Raw genomic sequence first — 12,997 nt, forward strand, 5'->3', positions numbered from 1 at the left:
TCCACAATGGTTGTGATTATTGCCACAACATGTGGATGTTGATGCTTGATCCATTTTTCAAAATATTTTTGTAAATTCATGAGGAAAATGTATTAAAAAGTGCTTATATCATACTTATCTCTAAAATTATATTTCCCAAACTGCAGTCATTACAGTGGTTAGTTGAAATATGAGGCTGATTTTCTTTCTTCCCTAAATTTAAAAGGAGATTAAAGGGGAAGAGCTAGAACTGAGATGCCTGAGAGAATGAAGATATGGCTTATGCTTGAATCTAGGAGGTCAGTTTCAGCCTGTGACATAGGAGAAACCCATTGAAAAGAGAATGTCAACTCTACTGTGACAACTTGTGTATGGACTAATTCCAAGACCTTTTACTTTGTTTCATGCTTTACTTTTGTTTGTGCCCTTCACCATTAATGTGATCAGTCTATAACAAGAAAGGATGCAATGTATAATCATATGTAACTTTACTCCTTTCCTATAAAATGAATCTATTATTACTGGAGAAACTTCTTTTCAGGAATTTGGACTAAATGATCTAAATCAAAAATAAACTTACACATAGCAATAAGAGATTTCTCATATTCCTATGACATGGTTTGTTTATGTTTTTCTCAATGCTTGGCATTGAAATGGATTATTTTGCATGCTGGGCAGTTGATCTCCCATTGATCCTCTCCCACAGACTTTTTTGATAGTCCTGTGGGTTTTGTAAATCCAATTTCAGAACATTTCACACCAAGCTTCTAAATGAGTTCTCTCAACAGAGGAAGATTTTGCTTCAGGAGAAACTACTTGCTAAATGAAAGCAACATTCACAGTTCCTGTACTGTATTAAGCATCTCATTTGTAAATGTGAATAACAGAATCTCAAATTACTCAGAACCACCTTCTGTCTTTGTTCATTTAGTTAAAATTGATTCTATACATCTCACTGAAATTTTTCTACTCTCTATATTTTGAGAAAAATGGCATCCAATCAGGATGCATCAATTTTCTAGTGCACTGTTGCCTTCTCATTATTCATCTCCATTTCATGCACATGCCACTCAAGGGCACCTGCATATTGCATTGAAGTTGGTTCTGCTATTTATGCATATACTGCATATATGACCGTCGGCCCACTTTAACACAAGGATGTCCAAGCATCTTAACTTCTCCAGGAATCTTTCATAATACAAATTTTGTCTCACTGTGTATTTGATCCCTCTCTCTGCCTGCAATATCCTCTGGCCATTCTCCTTGCCAATCCCTATATAGTCAGACAAGCATGTCCCATTTAAACCCTGTGTCTATGTATAGCCTTCCATTCTTTCAGCATTTCCTCTGTCTAGTGGATATCCTCACTTTGAAGTCTTCTTTCATCTTTATCTCTAGAAAAATCTTTACCCCTGGTCCCTAGTTTTACCTCTAGCTCTTATCACAAATTCAACTATAGGTAAAAATAAATAAACCTGTTGACAGTAACATGATATAAAAACAGTTCCCTCAAGTTCAGTAACTGATGAACTGGCTAGGAAACTGAATACTTTACAGCTCATGTGTTTATTACCCCATACCAAAGTTGTAATATGTCTAAAGTAGTCCCAAGGAAAAGCAAAAACAGTTTATGTCAGGAATAAGAGGTTATAATCATGGACGTTTTGCATGACAGAGGCAATTTTAATAGAAAAAATATGAAAAGAAAGGGAAATTAAAAAGAAAAACAATATGGAATTCATTTTATTAAGGTGTAAATGTGATCATTTATCTGGGACAAAATTAAGTACAAAGGATTTTTAAATTTCAATAATTGAGCAAAGAGTAAACAGTGTGATGATTTTGGTTTACATGGAAATTTAATTTTTTTTCTATAAAATTTTTATTCAAGTTGAATGGATCAAGTTGTGAGTTATTATAGGCATCATACATGGTGAACACCTAGTGTCTCCCCCAGTGGTTTTCTGAGGTATTGGACCAGTAAAATTACTCTTCAATGATGTCAGTATAAATGGGGTTCAGAGGCACACATCCATAATTGCAGGTATTTGAGAGGCTGAGGCAGGCCCCTGCAGGGTTTCCAGTAAACTTTGGACTTTACAGACACTCTGTCTCCCAATATAAAAACTTGGGATCTGAAGTCAGCATTATAGTATTTGCCAAGCTTACACATGTTTTGGGGTAAAATACACAGGCCCACACATCAGCAATAAAAATTTCACATACGAAATACATTCTCCTAAAGTAAAACTTCAATAAAAATATAACTGGGAAAATAAAATTATAAGATTATTCATACTCTTCCTTTTTATTTGGATAATTTGTCTTTCACATGAATTTTTTAAGAAGTTTATCTGTAAATTTGTCAACAGAGCCACATTTGGATAGATCATCCAAGGCACAACAGAAGAGTTTTCATGATATTGATGATACTGCACATCGCCAGCAAAAGGTAGGCACATGTGTCAATTTAAATTCCTGGTCATTTCTTTTCTTTCTTTTTTTTCTTTTTTTGCTTCCAGACATTAAACTAGGCCAATTGAGATAACCTACTACAATACTCTTTGGGAATCCAAACATAGTAATTAAATATTTAAGTACAGAGAAGTTAACTGGTCAGCTACAACTAAAAAAAAATTAAAGAAATCAATGCAACTATTAATTATATTTACTTTATCTATTTAGTTGTGGTTAGACCTAATACTTTGGATGCAACTTTAGGGAAATCATGAAATTTTGAAGGTCTTTTCCTCTGTTCTCCTGTTGTATGTGTTAGTAGGTGGTTCATTTCCATGTACTTGAAAGGATTTCTATTCCATAGACTCATGTGGGTACTTGTAGTGTGCAAGTTTCTCTTTGGGATGTTTCCTGGGCAGTATTTACATCTGAGTATCAGAGCTGAAAATGAGCATATTTTATAGGCTACTTTCACAAGTATCACTGTAAGGGGAGAGTATTATCATCCTACTCATAAGATGTAAGTCATCTGAGAAAAAGAAGGTCTGAAATAACTAGTAAAGAAATAAGAGCCAGAGCTAGAAATTAAGTTTGAAAGGTGAAGCAGAGCTCTTAAATGGATCCCCAATTTCAGTGGAACTGCAGCTGAGCAACTAGAATTCTTCATTTAAGGGAGATTTTATCAAAGGCAGGGATAAGTTTTCAGAAAGAGGAAAAGTGTGTGTGTGTGTGTGTGTGTGTGTGTGTGTGTGTGTGTGTGTGTACTAGGGATTGAACACTTAGGGCCACAAGACCACTAAGCCACATCCCCCCACCCTATTTTGTATTTGATTTAGAGACAGAGTCTGAGTTGCTTAGCACCTTACTCTTTGCTGAGACTGGCTTTGCATTCATAATCCTCCTGCTCAGCCTTCTGTGTCACTGGAATTACAGGCATACACCACCACACCTGGAAACAGGAGGAATGTTATTTTTTGGTGTGGTAGTTGTCTTGCAGCAAAGAGGTTGATTAGCATATTGGCCACACCCAACTCTGGCTGTGTGGCTGTGTAGCCTCACCTGGTCAACCCATCTCCAGTGCAGTGCTGAACCTGATGGAACTGTGTAAGAAGTCACAGGTTGGGGCCAGTCTCTCAAACCAGCAAGATTGCTGATGGAAATTCCAAGATACCAGACTTTTCCTACCCAATGGATTTTATGTCTATTTGATTCTCATAAAGTGCATGGCTGGTTCCTGTCAGGAGAGAGTAAACTCCAACAACCATTACAGCATAAAGAAAAATATGTATTCACTGTACATAAAATCCATGTTTTAAATTATCTCTAGAACAGCAATAAATGAAGAAATGGAGTAGGAAATAACAAGGTTGACCTCCAAAAACACCTGCCTTGGTTAAGATACAATTATTGGAATATATATTTAATAGGAAGTAGAGTGAAAGTGGTGGGACTAAAGAGAGACAGAATAGGAGAAGAGGAGAAAGGGCAATAAAAATTAGAAATGAAAGGATTTAAAGTGAGAATAAAATTTGTCTCTGGGTACCAACCCCCCCCAAATAGAATGAAACTCTCATTAAAAAAAAAGAGAGAAAAATGAAATAACATGGAAAACAAATACAAATAGCAGGCCAAAAAATAATGAACAATAACAGCAAGAGTTTGAGACTCCCTAATGTTAACACAGTAGAAAAAAAGATATTTCTTTCCAGGATTTCTAAATCTAGCCACACATAACTTTGGGGGTTTCTGGGAATCAAATATTATCCAACACTATCTTTATTTGCTCTAGCTGCAAAAGGCCTAACCTGATATTTGCATGAATAAGCTGAGTCCCTCTGCTTCTTTGTCTCCCACCACACTCAGAGAATACTGAGGAAATTTAGCAATTTCAAGAAAACCCTCATCCTCAGTACTTGTTTATGACTCAGACAAGTGGGTCTATCTAATTTGGGAACTTCCTGACAAACACTCTGGTTCATGGAGCCTAGGGACTAGTATGTAATGCAGACCACCTGATTGATTCCTGTAGCCAATGGTCTAGAGATGAGCAAGATTCCATGTCTCTGAGTAGTTTCCTGGCAACCTATTGAAGCATGGCAGTCATAGTCTGCTTGCAGAATCTTTTGGAAACTGAAGGAAAATATCATTGCACCTAACAATGACCCAGCACTGCTGGATTCTTCTGTCACTTAAATTCTCAAAACACACTCTCCTTCATTATCATTATTCTAAATACTTATTTAAAGATGCAGTGCTAGAGTGAGCCTGCATAAAGACTAGGGGGGAACTAGAGGCACCTGACCTGCAATCCCCCCTCCCCATCTGCAGCCAAAACGAAACCTGTCTAGCTAGCGCTGGGGGAGGGGCAAGCAGGAAAAATCAAAAGGACAGGGTGCCTGGGATCCCAATTGCCAACTGTGGGACCCCGGAGACCCAGGCCGACTGAATCGCGGGGCCTGCCCTGCGGCTACAGAAGGCGTGGGAGGGAGTATCAGAGTGAGCCTGCATAAAGGAAGGAAGAGGTACAGTTCTATCACCCACAACGGAAACAAAACAATAGAGTTCCAGGGTTCCCAATAGTCACCCTCCACACTCAACAAACGGCAGGCCCAGAGTACAGTTTGAACTGCTGAGAACCATCACTCAGGGGAAATCTGGTCCAGCAGGAGAAACCAAGACTAGCAGGAGAAACCAGGAGGCTAGAGGCAAGGCCCTCGAGACTGGGCAGCTGGAAACCGCAGGCCTGCCGGCGACAGTTCACCCACTGCCCGCATAGCTGGGCGGTAGGAGAATACCGGCCCGCAGGCGACCGATCACCCGACCAGCGGCCTGACCGCCTGCCTGCCGAGACTGGGAGCTGAAACCAAACAGAGACAGTCCAGTCACACCCCCTCATCAGAACACCCCGGCAAGGAACTGGGGCCGGTCATAGCAAAGTAGTGTCGTCACTGGAGCTCGGACGTCGGTTCTTTCTTCACAGCAAAATCCACGTTAGCAGGCATAGTTTAAAAACACAAAGGAGAGACATCAGAGAAATACGGAACCAAAACAAGTCTATAGAAGAGAGCAGAAACACGACAATCAAATATAGCTGGAAAGCAAAGGGGACAACATGAGAAAACAAGGGAAAAAAGGAGTATAAACAATGCAAGACAACTTAATTCTACAAGAGGACATAGAAACATCAGAAGCAGGGATAGGGAAAGAACTCAAGGCATACCTAACTCAAATGGAAAGGAATATTAGAGAAGACATGAGACAGCAAGTCCAAGCAATAAAAATATATTTTGAAAATGAATTAAACAAACAAATTCAAATGGCAAAGAACGAGCTCTACCAGGAGATAGAGATCTATAAAAAGAATCAAACAATAATCCTAGAATTGCAGGAAACTATAAACCAAATGAAAAACTCAAACGAGAATATTACAAATAGACTTGATCAAGTAGAAGTCAGAATATCAGATAATGAAGACAAGGTTTATCAACTTGAAAAGAGTATAGTCAACACAGAAAAGATGCTTAAATCCCATGAGCAATCTATTCAAGAGATATGGGATGTCATTAAAAAACCAAATTTGAGAGTCATCGGGATAGAAGAAGGCACAGAGATTCAAACAAAAGAAATGGACAGCATATTAAATGAAATAATTGTGGAAAACTTCCCAGAGATGAAAGATGGAATGGATTGCCAAATCCTGGAAGCCTACAGGACCCCAAACATTCAAAACTATAATAGACCAACTCCAAGACACATAATTATGAAGATAGCCAACATACAGGACAAGGAGAGAATATTAAAAGCTATGAGAGAAAAGAGGCAGATTACATTCAGGGGTAAACCAATTAGGTTAACAACTGATTTCTAGCACAGACTTTGAAAGCGAGAAGATCCTGGAACAATGTATTTCAAATGCTGAAAAATAATGGATTTCAACCAAGAATACTGTATCCAGCAAAATTGAGCTTCAGATTTGACAACGAAATTAAAATATTTCACGATAAACAAAAGCTAAAAGAATTTGCAGCAAAAAAAAAAAAAAAAACCAGCACTGCAAAGCATTCTGAGCAATATACTACAAGAAGAGGAATTGAAAAATAGTGCCCAAAACTAACAACAAGAGGTATCTCAGTAAAGGAGGAGGAAAATAACCAAAAAGTAAAACTAGCCAAACTAAAATAAATAAATAAAAAAGCATGACTGGAAGTACAAATCATATCTCAATTGTAACCTTAAATGTTAATGGCCTAAACTCACCAATCAAGAGACATAGGCTAGTAACCTGGATCAAAAAAACAAATCCAACAATATGCTGCCTTCAGGAGACTCATATGATAGGAAAATACATACACAGGCTGAAGGTAAAAGGTTGGGAAAAATCATACCACTCACATGGCCCTCGGAAGCAAGCAGGAGTGGCCATACTCATATCAAATAAAATCAACTTCAAACCTAAGTTAATTAAGAAGGATAAAAGAAGGACACTATATACTGTTAAAAGGGACCATCCACCAACAAGACATAACAATTATCAACTTGTATGCACCAAACAATGGAGCTGTAACTTACATAAAACAAATGCTCCTCAAGTTCAAAAGTCAAATAGACCATAACACAATGATTATGGGTGACTTCAACACACCGCTCTCGCCATTAGACAGATCCTCTAGACAAAAACTGAATAAAGAAACTATGGAACTCAACAGCACAATCAATAACCTAGACCTAACCGATATATATAGAATATACCAACCATCATCAAGTGGATACACGTTCTTCTCAGCAGCACATGGATCCTACTCAAAGATAGACCATATATTATGCCATAAGGCAACTCTTAGTAAATATAAAGGTGTGGAGATAATACCATGCACCATATCTGACCATAATGGAAGGAAATTGGAAATCAATGATAAAAAAAGGAAGGAAAAATCCTACACCACATGGAAAATGAACAATATGTTATTGAGTAATCAATGGGTTACAGAAGACATAAAGGAAGAGATAAAAAAATTCTTAGAGTCAAATGATAATACAGACACAACATATCAGAATCTATGGGACACAATGAAAGCAGTTTTAAGAGGGAAATTCATTTCCTGGAGTTCTTTCATCAAAAAAAGAAAAAACCAACAAATAAATGAACTCACACTACACCTCAAAAACCTAGAAAAGGAAGAACAAAACAACAGCAAATGTAGTAGAAGACAAGAAATAATTAAAATTAGAGCAGAAATAAACAAAATTGAAACAAAAAAAACCATTGAAAAATTGATAAAACTAAAAGTTGGTTCTTTGAAAAAATAAATAAGATAGACAAGCCCTTAGCTATGCTAACAAAAAGAAGAAGAGAGAGAACTCAAATTACTAATATACGGGATGAAAAAGGCAATATCACAATAGACACTACAGAAATACAGAAGATAATTAGAAAGTATTTTGAAACCCTATATTCTAATAAAATAGAAGATAGTGAAGATATTGATAAATTTCTTAAGGCATATGATTTACCCAGATTGAGACAGGAAGACACACACAATTTAAACAGACCAATAATAAAGGAAGAAATAGAAGAAGCCATCAAAAGACTACCAACCAAGAAAAGCCCTGGACCGGATGGGTATACAGCAGAGTTCTACAAAACCTTCAAAGAAGAATTAATACCAATACTTTTTAAGCTATTTCAAGAAATAGAAAAAGAAGGAGCTCTTCCAAATTCATTCTATGAGGCCAACATCACTCTGATCCCAAAACCAGACAAAGACACTTCAAAGAAAGAAAACTACAGACCAATATCTCTAATGAACTTGGATGCAAAAATTCTCAATAAAATTCTGGCGAATCGAATACAAAAACATATCAGAAAACTTGTGCACCATGATCAAGTAGGATTCATCCCTGGGATGCAAGGCTGGTTCAATATACAGAAATCAATAAATGCTATTCACCACATCAATAGGCTTAAAGACAAGAACCATATGATCATCTCTATAGATGCAGAAAAAGGATTTGACAAAATACAGCATCCCTTTATGTTCAAAACACTAGAAAAACTAGGGATAACAGGAACTTACCTCAACATTGTAAAAGCTATATATGCTAAACCTCAGGCTAGCATCATCATAAACGGAGAAAAACTGAAGGCATTTCCTCTAAAATCTGGAACAAGACAGGGATGTCCTCTATCACCACTTCTATTCAATTTAGTTCTCGAAGTACTAGCCAGAGCAATTAGACAGACAAAAGAAATTAAAGGCATAAAAATAGGAAAAGAAGAAATTAAATTATCGCTATTTGCGGATGACATGATAATATACTTAACAGACCCAAAAGGATCTACAAAGAAGCTGCTAGAGTTAATAAATGAATTCAGCAAAGTGGCAGGATATAAATTCAACACGCACAAATCAAAGGCATTCCTGTATATCAGCAACAAAACCTCTGAAATGGAAATAAGGAAAACCACTCCATTCACAATATCCTCAAAGAAAATAAGATACTTGGGAATCAACCTAACAAAAGAGGTGAAAGATTTATACAATGAAAACTACAAAACCCTAAAGAGAGAGATAGAAGAAGATCTCAGAAGATGGAAAAATGTACCCTGTTCATGGATAGGCAGAACTAACATCATCAAAATGGCGATATTACCCAAAGTTCTCTACAGGTTTAATGCGATGCCAATCAGAATCCCAAAGGCATTTCTTGTAGAAATAGATAAAGCAATCATGAAATTCATATGGAAAAACAAAAGACCCAGAATAGCAAAAGCAATTCTAAGCAGGAAGTGTGAATCTGGAGGTATAGCGATACCAGAGCTCAAACTGTACTACAAAGCAATAGTAACAAAAACAGCATGGTACTGGTACCAAAACAGGCAGGTGGACCAATGGTACAGAATAGAGGACACAGAGACTAATCCACAAAGTTACAACTATCTTATATTTGATAAAGGGGCTAAAAACATGCAATGGAGGAAGGATAGCATCTTCAACAAATGGTGCTGGGAAAATTGGAAATCCATATGCAACAAAATGAAATTGAATCCCTTTCTCTCGCCAGCCACAAAAGTTAACTCAAAATGGATCAAGGAGCTAGATATAAAAACAGAGACACTGCGTCTGATAGAAGGAAAAGTTGGCTACGATCTACATATTGTGGGGTCGGGCTCCGAATTCCTTAATAGAACGCCCGTAGCCCAAGAGTTAATAACAAGAATAAACAAATGGGACCTACTTAAACTAAAAAGTTTTTTCTCAGCAAGAGAAACAGTAAAAGAGGTATATAGAGAGCCTACATCCTGGGAACAAATTTTTACCCCTCACACCTCAGATAGAGCCCTAATATCCAGAATGTACAAAGAACTCAAAAAATCAAACAATAAGATAACAAATAATCCAATCAACAAATGGGCCAAGGACCTGAACAGACACTTATCAGAGGAGGACATACAATCAATCCACAAGCACATGAGAAAATGCTCACCATCTCTAGCAATCAGAGAAATGCAAATCAAAACCACCCTAAGATACCATTTCACTCCAGTAAGATTGGCAGCCATTATGAAGTCAAACAACAATAAATGTTGGTGAGGATGTGGGGAAAAGGGCACACTTGTACACTGCTGGTGGGACTGCAAAATGGTGAGGCCAATTTGGAAAGCAGTATGGAGATTCCTGGGAAAGCTAGGAATGGATCCACCATTTGACCCAGCTATTGCCCTTCTTGGACTATTCCCTGAGGACCTTAAAAGAGCGCACTATACGGATACCACCACATCAATGATTATAGCAGCACAATTCACAATAGCTAGACTGTGAAACCAACCTAGATGCCCTTCAATAGATGAGTGGATAAAAAAATTGTGGCAGCTATACACAATGGAGTATTATGCAGCACTAAGAAATGACAAAATCATAGAATTTGCAGGGAAATGGATGGCATTAGAGCAGATTATGCTAAGTGAAGCTAGCCAAGCCCTAAAAAACAAATGTCAAATGTCTTCTTTGATATAAAGAGAGCCACTAAGAATAGAACAGGAAGGAAGAGCATGAGGAAAAGACTAACAGTAAACTAAGATGAATGGGGGGAGAGAAAGGGAGAGAGAAGGGAAAACATATGGAAATGGTAGGAGACCTTCAGTGATACACAAAATTATAATAGGTTATGAGGGGCAAGGGGGAGGGGGAAAAAGGGGGAGAGAATTGAACAACAGCAGAGGAGGTAGAGAGGGAAGATGGGAGGGGAGGGGAGGGGGGATAGTAGGGGATAGGAAAGGTAGCAGAATACAACAGTCACTAATATGCCATTATGTAAAAATGTAAGTATGTAACAGAAGTGAGTCTGCATTATGTATTTGGGGAGTTCAAAACCCAATTGAGTCAAATGTATGAAAGATGATATATCATGAGCTCTGTTATGTTTTGAACAATCAATAAAAAAAATGGAAAAAAAAATAAAGATGCAGTGCTCTGTGGACTTCTACTCAAGTAACTGTCCAACAAGCATTACACGTGTATTGCTGATGAGAATTTTCAGCTCATTCCTGACTATCACTATCCTGAAAACATATGATGAGGGTGAACCTCCACCATTCTGGGTGGAGAGTTGGCTATGAATCTGGGAAGTTCAAGACAAGCAGTGGTTTCTGATCTCACCCACATAATTACTACAAAGGGACCCATGTCAAAGTTGTCTGCTCTCAGGATTTTATTGTAATACCCAGAAGGGTGTCTACAAGTATCAGCATGGTGATGACATAGACAAGAACTTGAAATGCCTCTCAAGCCATCTGAGTGGCTTGACCCTATCTGCTCATGTGTGTCTGCACATGTGTGTTGTTCTGTAGGAGGACAATTTTTCTACCAGAAATAACCTTGGCACTTGCTTTCACAAAGCTTCAAACAACATCGTTCAATGAAAGTGCCAAGAACTCTTCATCCTTAGGCAGACCACAGGACCAAAGTCTAGCTTCCCAGAGCCATCAGATCAGTCTCAGTTCTCTTTTACACCTACCTTAATACTTGTGTGGGTGCCTCAATAACCACAGTTTATGAAAGAGTTCCATCTTATAAAAGTTAAAATAAGAATGAAGGTTTTTTTCTGAAATCTTGCAGTGCCATTCTGCCTACGCAATTTGGCAGTATTTTGAATTCTGGTAGATATCTCTGAGAAAATTCAACTACCTTGTTTGCTGAAAATGTGGCATTTTAATTGAGAGGATTATACATTAGTTTCCTATTTTTCACTAAAGTATTTTCCTTTGTATAATTAAGGAGATTTGCTGTTGCAACTTTTATGTTAGAACATTTAGGGCACTGAATTCATATAAAATATTGGGATTTATAAATAACTAATCTGCTCAAAATCAGTGACAAGTATCTTTTTTATATACATTTTCCCCTTGATGGATATTAGAGTTAGTTCTGTAACTTTATAATTGTGATAACAGTGCTAAAACATTGACATTAAAAAGTTACATGTACATGCTGGTTTTGGTACATTGGCGTTCAAATCAAGGAGTGGAAAAACTGGGTCATATGACAATTATATTCCTAGAATCCGGAGGATTCTACATATTGCTTTTTAGTGTGGAAATCTTAATATTTTCTCCCACTCCCCACACTTCACTTATTATTTGAGAACTTGATAAATGTCATTCTGACTGGGGACATCTGAAATGTCAATGCTGTTTTTAATGTTATTTCCTTGGGTGCTAGTGATGATGACTAATGTTCATAAGGCTGTGGACAAGTTGTAGTTCCTGATTTGAAATATGTCTGTCTCTTGCTTTTTGCCATTTTTTAATTGGATTGGTGAGATTCTTTTCTGACCCCTTAGAGGGGAGATTTGTTGCTTGCCCTCTGCTAGTTTCACTGGCACAGCTGCAGTATTTCTTCTAGGAATGCATATTTTGTTTTAAAAGCCATGATTTCTGTGTTTCATGTGGTCACTAGTTCTCTGTTGTGGCTTTCCAGTTTTTCCACATAGCCTGACTTATGCATTATGCAGCCACACAACAGTTTCTCTGGGTCCAAACTCTGAAAGTAGTTAGTCAGAAAACACAGCATGATGCTGTGCTACTGTCTTACTTCCTTGAAATTCCTTTTAGCTCTTTTTGCAATAAAAAGTGTTCATTCTCTAAACAAATAGAGTGTGCTCATTGGTGTGCATAAAATACAGACACATCTTTGTACTGAATCACTGTTCTTTTAAAATGAAATTTTGACTATGTGAATATTTTGCTCAATGATATGCATATTTGTAAGGCTCTGGGGACTCAAATGAAACAAGTGTAAGAATATTTTCTTCCTATTAGAGATGACCCATTTGAAAGTCTCTTATCAAGTATCATATGTAAGCAAACAAAAAATTTGACCTTTCATTGTTCAAAATGTTGTATCTCTATAACATCAAATCTAATTTAAAAAAAACATTTTAAACAAGTTTTCTACTCTTTATTTTGTGGGAGAATGCTCAGTTTACTAATTAAGCACTGATGTTAGTTGTTTTGGATATATGCATATCAGTGAGTTTGTTGTAAGGGAACAAATTTCCTCTT

At 37.2% G+C, this 12,997-nt stretch overlaps 1 protein-coding gene across 1 annotated transcript in view; it reads left to right on the plus strand.

Moving 5' to 3' along the window:
• The window catches only part of LOC120885689 (uncharacterized), a 47,735-nt gene that overhangs the window by 7,808 nt on the left and 26,930 nt on the right, over nucleotides 1-12,997 (plus strand). Inside the window, exon 5 of the mRNA XM_078022664.1 lies at nucleotides 2,352-2,431. Within this exon, the coding sequence (XP_077878790.1) occupies nucleotides 2,352-2,431 (80 nt within the window). The remainder of the gene's footprint in view (nucleotides 1-2,351; nucleotides 2,432-12,997) is intronic.

This window comes from Ictidomys tridecemlineatus, chromosome 1 (genome assembly GCF_052094955.1).
Source record: "Ictidomys tridecemlineatus isolate mIctTri1 chromosome 1, mIctTri1.hap1, whole genome shotgun sequence".
In the NCBI taxonomy this organism is placed as follows: domain Eukaryota; kingdom Metazoa; phylum Chordata; class Mammalia; order Rodentia; family Sciuridae; genus Ictidomys; species Ictidomys tridecemlineatus.